The 20,204-nt window shown below is 40.7% G+C and overlaps 1 protein-coding gene across 1 annotated transcript in view; it reads left to right on the top strand.

Annotated features, from left to right (window-relative positions):
* uvrag (UV radiation resistance associated gene) overlaps positions 1-20,204 on the top strand; it is an 85,197-nt gene that overhangs the window by 46,673 nt on the left and 18,320 nt on the right. Inside the window, exon 13 of the mRNA XM_053441360.1 lies at positions 4,380-4,455. Coding sequence (XP_053297335.1) covers positions 4,380-4,455 — 76 coding nt within the window. The remainder of the gene's footprint in view (positions 1-4,379; positions 4,456-20,204) is intronic.

A 20,204-nucleotide genomic window follows, 5' to 3' on the forward strand; every position in this document is an offset into this window, starting at 1 on the left:
AGCTTTCATGTTTAAGTAATCAGTCCTTTAGATGGACACTAAAGTGAGTGGGTGTGTTGATTATGGTTGCTTGTCATATTCAGTTTGCTGTGTTAGCTGTGCAGACATGACCCGTCAGCGGAGCTGCCATTGAGCGGGGCAGGAGAGGGATGTGCTTACAGAAGAAACGGTTTGATTGAGGAAAGTGAGGAAACAGGAGGAGGACTGCTGGGAAAGAGATGATTTGATTTGATTTGAATGTACAACTCAATTTAACAAAAGACCCAAACTGTATCGCACACAAGGTGCAAGGGGTGAAGTAAGTATGACCTCATTTAAAAACATGTTGTTTTCAGCCAGTGGGAAAGCGCACACAGGGCTACAAACAGTACAGCTCTAGCCTGAGTGTGAGTCTTTCTGGTTCGTGCCTGTTTATTCTGGAGCCTCCATCATAATGAACTGACAGCAAACTGATTTTGGCCGGCATATTCTTTCAAGCCTGTAATTTATTTCATCCTGTTTAGTGTTTCTGTTGCTGGCTGTGTGATAAAAGATGGTGTTCTGCCTCCTGTCAATCTGACTTATTGGTCTGTCCCATGCACGCACCACTGTTAAAGTAAAAGTGTTAGTTATGGTTATTTATCCCCAACATTGTTCCCAGAGGTCCCCACAGTTGACTTCAGAAAAATAAACATAAGGAGTTTTAAATGTACTTTGGGCCTCATTATGAGTCTTTGCCTATGTTTTGACAGAAAGTGTCCTAATCTCAGTGGGGTAAACTCGGACATATTAGATAATATATAAATCAACGAAATGTGATTCACGTACTCCCCCTGAACGTTCTCTCTTCCCTCCATCATCATAGTTCCTCCCTCGATCTTCCCCACTGCTGTGTAATAATATATTTGACTTTACTGGACGTCCCCAGGAGGAATTCCTGGTGTTTGGTGAACCGGAGTCTCTCCAGTGTGATTTCAGACACAGTGGACAGCGGTCATTAATCACTTTGCTGTGACGGAGCCGGTGTGTGTACTCATGTGTTTGCGTGTGTGTGTGTTGGAAGTGGCTCTGTTTTCCTTTTCATGCGTGTTCATCATCAAACAAATCCTATCTGTTAGCAGAGAGGTGATATTGGGAATGCCAGCGGCGTGAGGAGTATGCTTATTTTGTTGTTCTTCCTCTCTCTGTTAGTTATTTCCTGGTGCTGAGATATAACCTCTGGCATATTGCTTTCTCCATGGGGCCCTGGATTCATGTCGGGGATGTGGAGGACCAGCAAGTGGCTGGGTGTGTGGCCCTCAGGCCACTGTGTCTCACTTTTTTGTTTGCAAGTGTTTGCAGCAACATCCTGTTAGAATTCATTCTAGGGCTAGAATGATCTCCATCTGTGGGTAGTTTACTTCAGAGTTGCCGTGTGATGTGTGAGTGAGGAGGTGTTTACAGTGAGCACTGGGTCATAATGTTATCAGAGATCTACAGACAGGCTCAGATATAAAGTAGGACAAAACTAAAATGGATTGAACCCCTACAAAAAAAGAAAGATGGACCTTTGTTAAAAATAGTCTGTAATAAGCTCAATGGCAATGTTGTACATCAGAAATTCAGAAATGTAGGTGTCATCAAAGATTTGTTTTCTTGGTCTCATTCCTTTAGCTTGCCACAAGCACATCTAAATCAGTACATTAACATGCCGGGTTATAGGGCTGTTGCCAACATGATCTCCGTTCACGATCAACTTCAGGTAAGTACCAGCACTAAGTTTATTTTCTGCTGGATTCTCCCGCTGCCTCAGGCACCTATAGGTCATAGTAAGAGGGGATGAAGACTCATTTCCCAGGTGCACACACACCGGATGGAGGCATGCCGGATGCACATACTCTGCAATACACACACACACATTTATGCAATGAGTTTAAACACGTGCACATTCTGTACAGAATACACATATGAACTCATATTCTGGTTGTACTGTCATATTGTAATAGTGGCATGGCAGTGTCTTGTGCAATTGGTCATACTAAGGATAAAGCTTTTTTGTGTTCTTATACATGTGATTCTCTCTCATTACAGAATTTGTCTCTTTCTGAAGTCCTCCTCCTTCAGTCCACTTATGTCTGTATGAGAAAGTAGAAAAAAATATGCGTTTCACTGGACTAACACCAGTAGTAATACAATTTGTCATATGAAAAAGTATGCTTTAAAAAAATGATTTATGGAAGTTGCAATAAAACAGACACATCAAGGTGCTACTCCAAACACAATTCTGTGCTGTTGTTTTGGCATAAACAGTAACACAAACTTAATTAATCAGTTTTCAGATGGAAAGGCTTATTTTTATAAGACTATTTCCTCTGTTCGTTGTTTCCATTTGCCATGGCCTTTTGGCAGCAACAACTGTTGCAACAAGAAGAAGCAACATCTGTTTATTTGACTAACAGCGTGAATGCTCAGTCTACAGAATGTGTATGTACGCCTGTGACAGTACTTGACCTTGGTAGCATCTTACATGTTTATTGTTGGATTTTTGCTTTTATAAAGACCAGATGTCATCTTCACGTGTAGAACTGAGTAGTGAAACTCTTATTAAAAAGACATTTTCAAACCACTATTTCAGTGTTTTAATGAGAGGTTGAAGGTGCTTTATGTAAGTTTTCACTGCCACTGAATGTAGTTTAATGCTGGCGGGTGGTTGTGATGGTTGCTTGCCAAGAGTTTCAGCCATTTTTCCTTTACAAGAGGTTATATACGCACTCTGAGCAGTGTAACTTTTTCATTACTGATTGTCTGCTACAATGACCCACTGTTAAAAGCGACCATATGGGCGAGCCTGGCATTTCCCAGCTCTTAGCCATGTAGCAATAGTAAAAGTATTAATAGCCATATAAAAGCGAGACAAGCAAGAAAGTTAATTGGATTACAATTATATGCTGACTCTACATTTAAGGTGACATATATAGAGAAGGAATAGTGCTCGATAAGGCAGAATATTGTTGTCCTGACTCATGAGATACGATTATTGATATGCAATATTGATATTTACTTATATATATATATACATAAAAGCATCATGTATATAAAGTCTATCAATACACTATATACATATGATGCTTTTATACACAAGAAATTATTTATACACAAGACACTTCTTTCTACATTGTTTTATCTCAGTCTGAAAAACTGACACCTAATTGCAGTGAATAAATGCAGTTTCCGGCGCTTTACCTCTTTAGGGGCATTTGGCATTCTTCCTCAGTAAGACATCGTTATATGATTGTCTTGCAATGATTTATCGCAGGATCGCTGTATTGTGATACTGTGGGCTGTATCATAGGATCATATCATGAGTAACCTTTCGATTCCCACCCTTTGTATTAATGTAGAGAAATAACCGATGCAGACAGGTGTGTGTGTGTGTGTGTGTGTGTGTGTGTGTGTGTGTGTGTGTGTGTGTGTGTGTGTGTGTGTGTGTGTGTGTGTGTGTGTGTGTGTGTGTGTGTGTGTGTGTGTGTGTGTGTGTGTGTGTGTGTGTGTGTGTGTGTGTGTGTGTGTGTGTGTGTGTGTGTGTGTGTGTGTGTGTGTGTGTGCGTGTGTTGTCAGACTGCTCAGTCTGTGGAGCTGCTTTCCCAATATTCTGTATCCTCCTCAGTGGGAGAGCAGCAAACATAAGCGCATAATGACAGGAAGGGATGAGTCCAGCCTTGCGTTCCTGGTAGCAAAGAGAACTTTCCCATTCTGAAAGTCAGCATGCTCCCCTCTCTATCCTACCCCTGCACCCAGGGCTATTCCCCCCCAATCCTTCCTGAGCACTCCCTGTGCAGTCCTAACTAAGACATCTGACTGGCACCGATGGGACTTTCCCACCATGCTGAAAGGAAAAGTTCTCTTTGTTCTTACTGAGAGGCAGATGGACAGGCTGTTTGGACGCCTCTGCCCTGTTTGATATTTCAGTTTAACAAGATACGGAGGTGGCGTCGCTGGGATGGGATCAGAGACGCGTACCCAGTTTCTTCAACCATCTGCAAGTTTTGCCCTATGTAAACGCCAGTAGCTACATGAACGAGGACTTTCAGGAACAGGATGAATTCATTGCCTGTGGCAGAGGCAAAAAGCAACAGTTGTTGGAGTCCTTCAAAGAAGAATTAACAAAGAATGAACCACCTATGTAATTTCACCATCCCATATTGACTTTTCCACATGCCTATATCTACAGTATATTGTGTTATGCATGTGATATGGATGTAATGCTGTTGTAGAGTTAAATATGCTTAGTTGGCTTTCGAGTGTTTGTTTGAAGGGTCTAAACACGATTGCTTTCAGACTCTGTTGGTAATGGATCAAATGGAGTAAATCACCTGTTCCTGTTGAATGCTAAGTTTTTCTTTCCCCCCCATCTCTCACAGATTCCCCTTGTACCCGAGAGGAGAGCGGTTTCATTTTGAATATGGGGTCTACCTACTCAACAAAAACATTGCCCAGGTAATATATGAACACACATCCAGCACATAAATGTCTTCCACTAATGTTTTTATTGAACAATGAAAAAATTCTATGACAAATTAGAGGGAAGAAAATTTATATATTTACCATATATTTATGTAATATTTGAACTTTAGTTTATTCTGTGATGTCAGAAAATTATGTTTAAGGATCAAACGAAATTACAACATACAAACCCACTTCTTTCTTAGTATAACCCTGCCCCTAAGATACATTTATATATGGGTGTCACTCTAAACAAACCAGTTGAATCAATGCTATAAAATTACCTTCTCTTTCTCTCTTCATCTCTTGCAAACATGCACATTCACTTCATGGGAGGGCTGAGCTCTTGAACTGACCATGCTTATTAAAGTACACCCAACATGTTGACCTGGGTGACTCCTTCCATTCTTCCCTGAGACATGTAGCACTGACTTTTACCAATTTGCATTCCATTCCCTGTTTTCCTCCTAGCCCACGTAGGAATGAAGGGCCTCTCTACTGAATAGGACTGTGCAATTAGTGCTACCAGGTGACTGAGTTCAAACCGCTGCACCCTTGGGAGGTTTGAGTTCTAATAGACCAAAAGCTGCTAGCCAGTGTCCAAGTCTGTCATCTTTGTACCACTGACCAAGAGTCAGAAAGTCAGCAAAAAGAAATAAGCACAGTCTGAAACCACCAAAGGAAACAATTTATCAGCCGGTTGATGTTTGTTTCAGTCTCACGCAATATAGTTAGGCTTATTTCTGTATAGAGTGTGATTATTTTGTAATGAATCCAAATTGAAGCCATTTTGAAAGACTGGTATTGTATTGTACCTTGTTAGTTCCTAGTTCCATCACTGCTCGTCAATCCAAGCGCTCACAACAAGAGAAAAGAAATATTATTTGGACTGAATTACTGAGCTTGATGTCATTTGATTGAATTCACTGATCACATATGATGCACAGGGGGTGCATTTGCATCAATGTGACTGCTTGTACATCCTGTTCTATATACTGCTGATATGATGTAACAAGCAATGCGTAGACAAAAAATTGAGCGGTGAACTTTATAAGTCCACATTTTAATTAGTTTTTCTATTTAGGCATGACACTGCAACCTCCGTTCTTCTTCCTACTCATCAACTCACAAAATCCCCGCCCATAATCTTTTGATCAAAGCCACACATCAAGATCTAAGCTTTCTGAGATTTCTCTTGTATAAATCTTCACCATGTGTTGTCATCAAATGTAACACTGTATGCTCACTCTCACTGAAAGCTTGATTTGACAGCTGATGGAAGGCACATGTATGTGGCTTGAGGAGCAGTACTCTGCACCTAGGTCCGCTTCACGGCAATAAAGTCAGGAATAATATGGGTGAATGGTGGAGGTTAAAATGGTGCCTTAATGCACTCAGAGCGGCTTTGTAGAGCGGACACATTGTAACTCATTATCAAAATGGCTGCCACAAAAAAAAACTGTGTGTATGCTTCAAAGGAATCTGGTCTACTGCTGAGGGAAAATGAGATCCAGACAGCAGGACCTTTTTACCTGTACCCATTAAACCAGGGCAGAAAGATTCAAATTTGAGACATAGAAACCAGCTATAGCACTGGTGGGTTTTGTAAAGGCAATCGGTGGAATAACAGATAAATAAACATAGCATTCTTCTTTCAATTTGTCAGCATGGAACCTCCATAGGTGCTGGTTTCCCAGTGACGCACAATGGCACAACAAACTAAATCCAACACCAGGGTTTTGGTGTCCTAGGCTTAAAGAACCACCTAAAAGAAAACACCTCTTTCCCTTGTTTTTAATAAAGCTATGGTAACAAGTCCTGCTTTTAACGGCTTAGAAGAGCAACAGCACTTTTGCAGGATGAAATTTCAGCTTCTACTCAAAGCCATGTCTTATGCATTCCATCTGTTCCTAAATGTGTCCATGTTAAGGATGAGTTATCAGGTTGACTCCAAAACTATATAAACGTGCCACATGAGTATTCCCGCTCCATATGATAGTGATAATAGACCACTGTGTCAGAACTGAAGAAGTGGTAAACATGTCATAGTCGATCAAACAGAACCCACAAACAAAGCGTCCCCATGCTAGTTTGGGTGATATCTGCTCGCCGCATTAAACTCTGTACTCCTGTTAGTGTGATCTTCCAGTTTTTGGGATGTTACATCACACACGTCAACATTTTTGGAGGAAAAACTGAAAAATGTCAGTTGGCACGTCTCGTTGATGCATCTTTTAATTTTTCCATTTAATTTAACTTTAATCATTAACCTCGTCATTCTCAGCCACTTTTTTACTAAGACTTTGTTTGACTCTGCTGTTTCCTGTTTGTTTTTTTGGAGCAGTTATTGGAAAAAATTACTGATTTACGGACTGCTACACATTGAGCATGAACTTTCTACTGCTGATATGATTTCCCAACGGACAGCATTTCGTAGACAGATAATTTTCTGTGGGTTTTGAATCGTTCTTCTTCATGTCTTTAATAGCCTCCTTTGGTTTAGCCATGCATGTTATACAGCCATTGCACAGTTTGTCCAATGTCTGGCTCCATGATACAAAGCAGAGGTCTGGTTTCACAACAGACCCCTCTGACGAGCTGATTGGCTGGTTTGCTGACCGACTGGAGCCTGGGTGGAAGACATTAGCTGTCCATCTCTTATTAAATTTCCCTGTGTGGCTGTGTTTGAAAGTGATACAGGAAAGCTGGCGAAGGATCAGGGCCACAGCAGGTCATCCGGCTTTGATGTGGCAGAGGGAGAGGTTTGCTTTTATTAGGCTAAATGTCAAGGGGCCAAGGGTAAGGATGGGGAGTGTGCTCTGAGCACCATGGATGTCAGGTGGTAACCCATTCCCATGTTGCCACTTCAGGTTCATTTGTTTGACAAAGAGAAGTTAAGAAAGGCTTTAAGGAATGTCTGGGCTGCAGCCCAGAGATTGTCCAACTCCTTATTTCAGAAAATATTGCAAAATCAGCAATACCCGAGGGAGTCACTCATCTTTGTGGTGATATTGCCATTTTTGTTAATATGCATATTTGGTTCCAGTAGAACATGAATGGGATTTACATGAAATGTTACCGGAGTTTCTCAGATCAATGTCTTCTGGCTGTTGCTTTTCTTTGAAGTAGCTGGCCACAAGTTTGCTGGGTCTTGGTCTGAAGTGCCCTTCCACAGGGAGGCATAAATATTAAACCTGCCATTGCTCCACTCATAGAGACAAATTATCCAAGTTAGTGTGGCTGACTCCAAAGGAAAACCAGCAGCCCTTTGTCTGGAAGCAGGTCTTGTGCTGCTTTTTACCTACTCCCTGTTTTATCCACTCTACTACATTGTTATGAAACACGCATGTGGAGCTGATTACATGACAGCCGATGCTACACAAAATCTCCAGGTTTTAAGGAAAGGGGGAAGGAATAACAATTAGTTCTTAGTCACTAAGCTCGGTGTATCATATTTTGTGGTTCTCAGGCACAGGAAACCAAGTATTGGGAATTAAAACACAGTAAATCTGTTGTGGCCCAGCCGGGTCACCTCTGGGTTCACCTTTATTCCTTTAGACTGTGGGGAAAGTCGCCTGCAGTCTCCTGCCTTCCAAGTCTCTGGGAACATTTCACACCATGAGCTGCAGGCAGAGCGCCATACTGGTGGTCTGTAGCATGCGTCAGAGCGCCTATTGCCATTAAGGTTGGGCGGCTGTGGCTGAGGGGTAGAGTGGTCGTCCTCCAATCTGAAGGTCAGCAGTTCGATCCCCAGTCTGACCCATCTGCATGCCGAAGTGTCCTTGGGCAAGATGCTGAACCCTGAATGGCCCCCCATAGAATAACTAAGTGCTGCGAATAGATGCACTGTATGAATGTGTGTGTGAATGGGTGAATGTAGAACTGTACTGTAAAGCGCTTTGAGTGGTCATAAAGACTAGAAATGTGCTATATAAATACAAAGCCATTTACAAAGCCATTACTGTGGCTCCATAAAACACGGCTATGACTCATGGGGGAACCTACCGTGTTTAGTGGTTAGTGAAGGTGGCAGCAAGCGGAACAGGAGCTGGTTGGCTGGAAGCAGTTTTGGTAAAGCTATTTGGAAAAGGCTGTATGTACTTAAGCAATAATATAGTTTTGCTCAATACTTTCACTGATTGGACAACGATAGTGTTTTCCATAGGGTGTTTATTTACTCATTGAAATGAATAATATAGTATGGTTTAACAGCTATGTATTACTCAGTATTTACATGTATTAGGCCAATATATGCAGAATATAAAAATCTTGCAAAATTAATTTCATTATATCACAGGTTTTGCATTCTAGATGATTTACTTACTTTTACCTGCAGCCAGTTCATATAGCTCAATAGAAGTTTTTTGTAAACTATTACAATTTGATCAAATTGTAAAAAATGTGCTTTCACTAATCCCAAACTTACAAGGTGACTTTGTTGGTTTGGAAACAATTCAACAGGAGAACTATTTTTTCCACATCTGTTGAACAAAAGTCTGACTGATATACAAATAAAAAGTGAGCTGTTTGGAGAGCGGTCTCTGTTTGCTCTCTTAAAAAGAATGAAATATGCTGAATGTGTCATCAGTGTTGGTCAGAGAGACTGGAAGCAAACTCATTCACCTCCCTTCCTCTTCTTTGCTCTCCTGCTGCTTTGTCACTTCAGGTCCACACAGTGTATTTCAAACCTGTAGACTCTTTTCAACTCCGTGACGAAGCTCATAACCCCAGTCAACAGATACATCAGTCTTGGCATAGTACTTTGCGGCTATTAGCTCATCTGATTGTTCTTCGATAAAGAACATATGACCCAAGCGAAATCATTCAAAAAGTGAACATTACACAGCTCCCTTCCACATCATAACTCCCCTCCACCTCAGACCAAGTTTAGACTGTTCAAATTCCCCACAGCCAGCTATCTCTAGCTGTAACCTTATTTCCGTTAATTCGGATGTTGGAGATTGTACAGGAGCTGCAAGTGGGAAAAAAAAATTCCCCACAGTGAAACACAGGGCGTTCTAAATTTGCACATGAACTCACTTTTTCCACAGTTGACATTCCTGTAAGCAGTTGTATGTTTACTGTCTTGTAAGTCCACATGGCCGGGAATCAGAAATGGCTGTGTACAATGAGTGATTGTGTAATCAAAATATGTGCCCCCTTCTCCCTACTGTGATATACTGTCCAGTGTATGTTAGATGCACAGCACTCTCATCGAGATTTCCTTGGCCACATGTTTTGCTGACTTTCCTTCAGTATTTTATAAAAAACGATTTTGTTAGATAACGGTGTAACGAGTGGGCCTAAATTCCTAACCCACTCAAAAGACTTAGGGGGGAAAGGAGCTGACAAGGATTCATTGTCTAATCTCCAAGCCATTGCTAATGGGAGAATTGCTCTGCTCTATGGGGTCGTGTGTAAAGTATTTGACTTCCCTCAAATGAGAGCAGAAACTGGAGCGTCAGCCTATTTCTCAGCAGGATCTTTCTGAGAATTGGATCACTTTTAGACAGAAACTATTCCAGGTTTTCCCCCAGAAGCTTGTTGGTCTCTCTCTCTCTCCTTGTCCAGCTGAAACTTGCGGTTCGTGTTATTCTCAGTGCGTTCCAGAAAGCAAAAAGGAAGAAAAACAGGCGATAACATCTCCACTGTCCCCCTCGAACAACAGCCGTCATTCTTCTGTACAGACGCCTCGGCCGAGACCTCATCTCGATAAACAAACTCTTCAATGTTCAGAAATCATAATGCAGCCCACTGTATGCTGTTTGTTTACCTGAACCCTGGACCACGGTTCCCCAGGCGCTGCCACCATCTTTTCCCTTAGACAGACAGGGCCTGGAAGTAATTAGACCATTTCAACCGCCTGCTGCCACTCATTGCCTTCATCCTTCCATAACATCCACATCCGTTTTCTATTTCACAGGGATTGATAGGATAAAACACATAACGGCCCGGGATAGGCACCAGAAAATGCAGCACCATGTCAGTTTAATACACCTCACTTTCGCCCCCTTAATTGGAAAGAGGGAAGAAGAAATGAGGTACCAAGTGAAGTTCTCTTTTGGGCCGAGCCATAGATGTGTCTGGTTTTTCTTTAGCCCGGTGAAGAATAGCCTGAATCTTTGCGCTCAGGGAGTCATTTCCCACATACTGTACAAATGTTGGATAATCATCCTTTACCTCTAATAGAGGATATGTTAAAGAGCCTGTGTCTGACAATGTGTTTTGTATTTGAAGCCCATTAAGGTGCCACTTCTAACAAGGTCTCTGTTCTCTGTTGACACAGTAAATAGCACTTAATTAGTATATTTTATTTATCACATTTCAAGCCAGAAATTATTTTTGGCAGTCTGTAAGTGGGTTAAACTGAGATGACTGTGGGTTGTATCGTGAGATTGTTAACAGCCTGACAGGAGCAGTGACAGTAGGCCGATGGCCATCCCTTGTGATTGATGCAAAGAGGAAGGCAAGAAGAAGTAAGTTAATGTTTTCATGGTGATAGACTGATTTAATATGTCAAAGGCTTATATTCTAAAACTATATATATATATATAGCATGATATATTGCAGGAGAAACCTGTCCACATAACTGAACCGTGGCAGTAGAGGGATTTACACTGAGAATTTGCGTTGAGACAAGAACTATGTTTTTTTTAAGAAGAAAAAAGCCTGTTGGAAAAAGAAAGCACAGAGTGGTTTAGTCGCCCTGTGGTTCTCAGAAACCTCTTGTTCAAGCTATCTATTAAACAAACCCAGGCCTTAACCTACACATCTGTACGCCTACTGGTTTTCATGGCCTTACTGTGTGGTCCCTTTTTTCCATCACACCATTTGGTTGTTAGATACAGCTTGCATCCAGTGCCACTTACTGGCCAGGGAGAGTTGTTGGTGGTACCCTTTTTACAACCACATCCAGGAGCCCTTTTTTCCACAAACGGATATTTACTATATACTGTTGTATCAAGGAGAGTGTGGAAAGGAGTGCGTCTGCGGTGCTGTGCTTGAAATAGAGCCTGACTGACAGTGGGTGAAGCTGACACAGATTTTAGGGAGAAATATTCTGCTATTGATATATCAGCAGATTGTGTTAACTTATGAATGATTATGGCAAAATAATTCATAGGTTAACACAAAAAATAATCATTGCTGGTTTGAAAAATTATTACACTCAAAATGCAGCAGACAATGGTGTCGGTGGTGTCTTGAAATCATTTTCCCATTAACAATGCTATTTCAGTGTAGGCGCAGCGATGGTAGACTGAGGGGAGGAGATCATACACAGACAGAAAGAAACACAGTTTCCTAGTCGGCATGCTTTTCATTTTTTGTGTCAGTGGAATTAATGGATGCTTCAGAGTAGACCAGTTCAATAAGACTCAACTCTCCACTTGCTGGGATTCGTAAGCAGGTCTCATACAGCAGTTTTAAGTGTATGTCACTGTTCTGTATTTTCCAGTTTTCAGGCTTTTGTACAGAGTGAGGCCAATGGTGCACTGCGATTACGCCTGAGCTCCAGGGTTTTATGGGAATTCCTCGGGACAGCCTCCTATAACTTTATAAAAACACTTAAATTCGTCTAATTGAATTTCCACATATAGTGGTTGGTTGTTTCTAGGTTAGTGCATCACCGCAAAGAGGCACCAGAGGAAAGTGAAAGTAAACGATAATCGTGCGTGTGCATGTTCATGTGACGCTCTCACTTTTGACATTTGTGTTCTCACATACAACCCCTCCAGGGAATGTCAGGAGATTATCCAAAGTTCAGTGCATGGCTGAAAGCAGCTTTATTCTAACCGGTCAGAGGTGGATTTGTTCCTAAAACGAGGAGTTTTCTGTAATTCTGGGTGTTTGGAAAGTGTTGGCTGCTCTGCTCCATCGTTTACTTAATAGTTTGTCTGCAGTTTCCAGCTGGTTGGAATTTATAACTTAGGCCTGTTTGTTTGGAGTCTGTTCTCCTGTTGTCTTACTGTAATATACCACTCTGCTTCAGAGCCATGTGCTCTCTAAAGTCCCTTCACTCACAGCTCCCTCCTGTCTCTCAACTCCATTCCAGCAGTCACGTTTCTGTGATAATATCCAAGAATGGCTTTGGTTAAAAGGAAACTAACTGCTTGGTAGATAAAAGGGAAGGGAAAGCCCCGCTGGACAGTACGTCGAAAGTTAAGAACATTTTTCAGATCCTATCTCTTCATTGGATCATAGTTTTGTCATAATGAGTAAAAATCAAGTCCCAAATATCAGAAGTTTTAAAGGTCCAATCTGTATTTCTCCTGTTGAAGTCATGGGAAACTGGCCCAAAGCCAGAAAACAAAAGAATTTTGGGCCTTTTTCTGCTCGCCAACACATCCCCCCTCACCCCTCTAGACCTTGTCATAAGAATGGAGAGGGCAGAGACCAAATATATTTTATGTCAGCAAGTTTAGAAAAACTTGTTTTTTTTGTTAATTCATCAAACCCTGTGTGCTGTCATATGGGTGTTTGGGAGTAGATGTATTCTAGATGCATGCTTAATGATATTAAACAGCTCTTAGGATAAAACAATGCTGGCCCCATCTGGTCAGTATTTGAAAGAATATCAGCCATGCTGGCTCTGTCTTAGTCCCTGTATCCAGTGCCGCTCCTGCTTCCATGTGGATTTCATTTCAGCCCTTTGACTCTGGCCAATCGGCAGCTTTTTATCTGAATTAAAACAGCGGCTCAGGACCACAGAGTCTTCTCAGTGGTCTTAGTCATCAAGTTAAAGGAGTCAAAGTCTCTTCCTCCTAATTAGACACGGTGCTGTGTTTCGTGTTTATATGTAATGTATATATTTTTATTGTGTTAAATGGAGAAAACAAACTATTTGGGTTTTAGGAAACCATTACAACATTGTTTAAACATTAATAGAACAACTGAATAATTGAGAGTAAATTGAGAAAATAACTGGCAGACTTATCAGTCAAGACATATTAGTAGAAACTTGTATCCCATGGTCTGTGGATGAGCTACTAAGTGAGGTTTAATTTTCATTCATTAACACAATAAAATCTACGCTATGAGTGTTTGCAATATTAATATAATTAACAAATCTCAGCCAACTGTCTCAACTTTGACATTATAAGTTACATCACACAAAATATTATGCTCATCATGTCTTACGGTCTCATTTTATAGTGGCATTATAATATTTTCCTGCATCTCTCTTATAAATGTCAAATTTTTATAATTTTTCAAATTGATAAATTCACCTGTGCTCAAAACTTGACATTTTGATACATTTTTAACAACACAGCACTATAGTGCACATTTAAGACTACATGAAGTGCAGGTGTAGCATTTCCGAGTCTATTTCTAGTTCTGTTTTGATGAGTTAATCTCAGCATTAGTCTTGTTCTTTGAATGTCAGTCGCTCCGACACCTCTCTCTATAAAATAAAGCCTCACCTCATTAGGGGAGTGCATCTACATCACTCCCTGATGTCAGCCTCCATTTGTCTGCCAGGAAGAGATGATATGGGTGTAGTGTCCTCACCGCCATGTCTTGGTCTCAGCCGTCCCGCCACACCTTTCTTATTATTAATGAAGCGTCTGTGATGAGCCCAGGCCTGTTGCCCCATAGGACACATAATCGTTTTACAGTTATTGGAGAAAAGGGGCTAAGTGGCTAATGAAAGCGGCTGTTAAATAAACACCAGCTCAAGTTAAAAAAGGAGGCAGTGAGGTGTGTTTTCTTTCTCCTTCAAAAATAATTAGTGTCAGCTGTTTACTTTGAATCCAAATAACCTTTAATTTTCCTAGATTTGCTATATATTTGAAGAATGTTACTTTCACCATGTGGTTTTGTGACAAGCAATACAATTCACTGCATTTACTGATGTCTACGGTATGGGCTTATATTATGAAGATTAGATATAGACGATCTATTGTATAGGGCAAAAGTATATATAATTGCTCCTCATACTTATTCAGTATCTACTTAAGAATAGAAGGCAGCTTTAAGAATTTTGTCCTATCATGAAATATTTTAGTTTCCCAGGAAAATCATTGCCTAGTCTGTCAAAGTTTCAGATACAAGATTAAATCTGGTCATAAACAAGCTGATTTCAAACAGTTTATTCAGATTCAGTTTGATTGCTTCTCCACTGTTTTGATTGTTGTTGCACCCCAGGTTGTTACTTACACATGATGACGCCAAGCAGCCATCTCTAAAGTTTTAGTGGACAAGTTATTGCCAATACTGTTGTTGTCCCCATGGAAACCCCTTTTATTTTTCTTTTTTTTTTTTTATGTACTTAAAACATGTCCCAGCCAAGTCGTTGGCTTGTACTTTTCACAGCAATTACGATGCTGTCCACAGAAACTGCACCCTGCCTTAGTATGCATCCAACTGCAAATATAAACACGAATGCACATGCTGTGATTATTTATGTCAGCACATGTGTTTGGCTTTTATGTGTTTGGAGCTTCAGCCTCACAACCATTACAACAGTCTGAGTGAAGCAGCACAACATTGTTGTAGAGAGGTGGAGAGTATTGCTCCATCCTGTGGCTCTGAGAAACAAGCAGCCAGAGGAGTTCACCTGGCAGCAGCTTCATCGTAATTCATCTCCTCCATCCTTGTTGAACACGGCTTCTCCTGACAACCTCAGACAGTCCAAAACAGTTGGTGGTTCGTAGACGTCAGGGTTGTTATCAGTAAATCCATCTAATGACAAATGCTCTGTGAGCAGTTGTTTGGATTATTGGCTATTCGTTATTTCACTTTAGTTTTATTTAGTCATATTTCATTAATGCATCAGATATATTCTTTCAGTCTTACGTATTAAGTTATTGTGGCAGAGCAGATGATGTAGTACAGCAGTTTACAGGCTGGCTTTTATGAATTGGCGCCTCTAAGAGAGCCCAATTCACCCATATTTCACTTAAGTCTAGAGTTCAATTCAAAGGTCACCCTCTTCCAGCTCATTAGAAACTGCACATCCAACCTCACACTTTTCCCCCATGCTGAGACTAATGGAGCCGATCACAATGTTGGCCATTCAAATTTTGGTGGGGGGAAAAACTTGAACACACAATAGCTATTTGTTTCTTGTTTATCGTTCTGTCCCTGACTTCAAGTCCAAATCGAATTAGGTTTCTAGAGAATTATTCCTTGTAGACATGCATGCGTTTGTTTTCATCATGGAAACCCCCCGGTTCATGTTTTGGGTGAGAGTTGATGTGAATGGTTACTACAAATAATATACTTTCATGTTAGGTCAAAAATTCATTATAGGGTGCTACCTTTTCGCTTTTGAGGGCTTTTGAACTCTGGACCACACTCAAACTGAAGTTATTATGATGTTGAGTCAGCCAATCTAACTACAGATTACACCCCCTTTTTACACTTATAATGCAGCAAACACCTCAGATGGGTTTTGGCCATGAGTACAGCATTTATTCATACAGTAGATGGTGTCTTTCCAGTCCTCTTGGAAAAACCATGCCCTGATTTTAATTTGCCGATTATAAACAGAAAATCTTTCTCCAATTTTCAATGAGTGTTTAGATTCCAAACACTGCAGCCCATTGGCAGTAGAAAAAGGTTTTAACATCCTTAACACTGTGCAGGGTCACAATTGAACAAACCCAGAAGACGAGGGAATGCTTCAGGCTGTCCAAAGTAAACTGGACAGTCTGTACTGTTCGCTTAACGTGACCGGCTTTAATTTGATACTATGAGCAAATGAAAAAGAAAGCCATGGCTTTTTCACTTTCTTTTGTTTATTGTACCATTCTGCTACCTTTGAATTTTTATGCTTCTCTCTAAAGACATTTTCATGCAGAAGTTCTCAAACTGCAGGATGGGCAGAGGTTCTTCCAATTTTGTCTAGAATGGATTTGAAAAGGTGCTTAACTTTTATAACATGTTCCTCATATGTTGTATGTTTTTCTAATATTCTCATCTAAGAGTTGTTTCTGAAACATAATGTGGACTTTGTCTTTGCCAGTGGCTCTTGGAAAGCTGACCGAAATCTCAGATCTATTCCGCAAGAGTTTAGGAATGGTTGATCTGTTGGCTTACTGCTACGATCCCTGCTAATACTTAATATGTCATAACCCTCTCCTGATGGCCCTATATGGCTCACACACAAACATTTACACAGCTCTCACTAAAACAAAAATCGTACAAATCTGTATGTACAGTCAATGAAAACACCTATATTGATGTAATACTTGTAGCAAATCCTTCTCCCTGTGGGTATATGAAAGACCTCACACTCTCCAATTTATACCTTAATCCTCACCAACCGAAATTCCTCCACATAGCAGTTTGATGCTACATATTTTAGGATCTGCCTGATAATCCTGTTGAACTCTGTGAAATATTGGAAGTCTGAGCTTTAATCTGGGTCTCTTTGCTTTCTATTTTGATAGGGCATGTAGTTGGCCAGTCAGTTTTGCTGTTGGCCAGACAGGGTCATTTCACTCTCATAGAGGTTGAATAAATACTTGACAAATGGTGTCTACGAAGTACGCTGAGAGAGGTTTATAAAGTTATTAACCAGATACAGAAGTTTGCCATTTTTGTGTTGTGGGGAATAGCAAGAAATGACCATCCGAGCCCCTTATAAATTTGTAATCATTCTTCACTTTTTGATGGAGGTTACTCATACATTCAACTTGTTTAAACAGGCAGTTACAATAAGCAGACATTCGGATAAGTAGCTCTCTGCAACCATCACTTTGAAAGCAATACAACTGGGAGCTGGTAGTACAGACAGATGAGGAGGAATGTGCTCATTTAGCCAGCCTCGACTCTCCCTGTGACTTCCCTCCCGTGGTAATGTTAATAGAAAAATCTCAGTCGTAAAAGGAAAAGAAAATAATATGCTCATTCACAAGAAGCGGTTCTGAGAGAAATTGTGGGCAACACGAGGCCAGGATAGACACCTGCCCACAAACCATATATTCATGCTCTCCTCTGCACTGCTGTTTTCCTAGGGGACATGTGGAAACACAAAACACATATTAAAAAGATTTCCCTCATAAAATACCACAACACTTTAATTCAAAATAATAAAATGAGTGTGATCAGACTCTGGCTGAAATTCATACCATGTTTTAATGACTATATTTGGCACTTTTCTTTTAAAGACATCCTACAACTAGAGCAAAGTCTGCTGTGTTTTTCCTTTCACTTTTCTCCATTAAAGTGTCTTTCCATAGTCAAATATAACACATTAGACCAGTGCTGAACTAAGGCTCTCCTCCATTTTCCCTCCAGTCATCCATCACACTTGTTGTGGCCTTCACTGTTTGGCACCTTTCACCATTTAGACCACTAACATTTGTGGCTTCACTCAAGAGCAACCTCAGTATGCTTCAGATTTGAACCTACAAAGCGCGGAATTAACATATTCTCCAAGGAACGCCTCATCCAGGTACCAGGAGATCATGTGAGAGCTGCCAAGGAGGATTGATGATAGGCCTGCATGTCAATACTGCTAACAGGAAGTTGACCTTGGTGTTGTGACTTTGCAAACAGGGTCAGCCTCCGTGGGTGTTGGGTTTCTTAGCTCGGCTCCAGTGTTACAGTGACAAGGGTCATTAGCCCAGAGGAGCAGAGCGACATCAAGGACGTTGGCTAATCCAATAGATGTTACTGTAGCACACAGCTCACCCTCATTGGCCTTCTCAGTGACCAGCACATACCCAGACTGAATAACCACACCATGAAGGGACCTCATTTAGACTGTGGGGATGGCAGTACCCACCTCCGACCCTCGCTGCCGTGATTGGGGTCAGAGGAGACTAACATTGGTCTCTTGTCACCGGTGGTCTCTCTAACTGAATTTCCTCTTCATCTCACACAGCCTTTCCCGTAATTATGCAAATCTGTTGACTGAACTTGGCGGCAACACGATACTCAGGAAAGTTTAACAATAAGTAATGCGACGGAAGAATCTGGTTTAAATTAGGGCTGCTTCAGAATCAGATCCGGGCGCAGCGAGTGCACCACACCTGTATTACATTACCACAGTGTGGAAGAGACAGAAAGGAGGGAAGAGGAGGGAAAGTAAAAGGAAAAGGTTGGCTGAGTTAAAGGATGTTAAATGAAGTGGAAGAACTTTGGGTGTGCAATATTAAAAACTGTTTCATTACACGCTTTTTGAAATGGCAACAGAGTCAGGAAGTACAAAGTATATTACATTTCACCTGTTAGGGAATTGTTTGACGTAAAGTATGAACTATGCACTCAGGAAATTCCCATGTACAATGGAGTGTTTGGTTTGCTTTGGTGATAAGGTCGCTGCTAAAGTCAATAACTTAGTAGAAGACCTTAATCTTGAACATACTTCTCCACCACATGCTATCTCATCTTCTTGAGGTGTGTAAATGTTTATGAAAGTGAAAGGCTTTAGGCCTTTTATTGTGAGCACTGTATAAGAAAATTTACTCCACTTCTTTAACATTATAACTCACAATGGAGAGTTTCAAGAATCAAAACGTTATTGTTTATCTTTTTTTCTTGTCAAATATGGCCCCTACCTTACCCACAATGTAACCTGACCACCAACAGAGTCTTCAGAGATGCAGGTTTTGTTTGCTAGCTGAATAATGTACAGAGTTCTGTTAGTTTAGTGCATTACCTTTTTACATCCATATTAATACGTTTTAGGCTGAATACAGCCTTTTCAAACTAAAACGAACTCTGTCCACACAAGTATTTCTGCTAAATACAAGTTAAATCCCCATCCATACTATCATGCCTGAAAAAGTATATTTCATGACCACTGGAGTACACTAGACATATTTTTCCTAGTGTTTGCGGGAAGCATTTGGTTGGAGCGGCTACTGAAAGTAACACAGGAGTCTAAGCCAAGGGTTGCTAGGGCTAATGTCATAGTAGTTTCCAAACATCTCAGTTTCTGCCCTTCCAGACTAAAACGCAAGTTTTTAAAACAACAGCTGGCATGCTAACGCTACCGCGCTGGCAATCTTTTTTTTAAAAGGATGTTGTAAAAAGAATTACCATAATACATTGAAATTATATTAAATTGAGATATTACAATCATTATAGTAATTATTAAAACCTTATTAATGTTGAATATACTAAATTTGTGGGTCTCTCTCCAAGCTTGCCGGTGATTCGCAAGGCATTCTGGGTACCCGTAGGTTTGTCAAGGTAACTTTCTACAAACAGGTATTGGGAAAGCCTACCCTTACAGGTGAACGCGCAAAAAAAAGGGGAAGGGCTAAGAGGTGAAATGGGAAACGGCCTAAGTCTCTCAAACTCTAACTAGGAACACAAAACAAATGACATCTTTCAACTAGACATTGAATTGTTGCTCTAATAATCTTGCTCACATTCTTCTGTTGTGAATATTAAACTTAATGTGTGGTAGATCAGTTACAGACCACTGTAAGAACCAGACCTGTAGATGACAAAGGCTGACATTAGTCATGAATTATTAACCCATGACTTTCACTTGACACACAAACAGTCCTGTTTCATGTCTTGAAATAGCTGTTTGCTGTATTTCACTTAAAGGGCCAGTATACAACTCTGAGGTGGATGTCGGTTGGTTTAATACCTTTAGAATCCCCCTTCCCCCAAATCCTTTCTATTGTTGGATTGGGGGAGTCGGTGTGGGACCATTTTTTAACCAGAGAGAGATTGACAAGATGTATGGATGTGAGAAAAGAACTTTGGATCACTCTTATCTCTCCAACGGTTTTTTCTTTTCTTCTTTCATTGTTAGTTCAACTACGACACAGCCC

Source organism: Pleuronectes platessa, chromosome 15, assembly GCF_947347685.1.
Source record: "Pleuronectes platessa chromosome 15, fPlePla1.1, whole genome shotgun sequence".
NCBI classification, from domain to species: Eukaryota; Metazoa; Chordata; class Actinopteri; order Pleuronectiformes; family Pleuronectidae; genus Pleuronectes; species Pleuronectes platessa.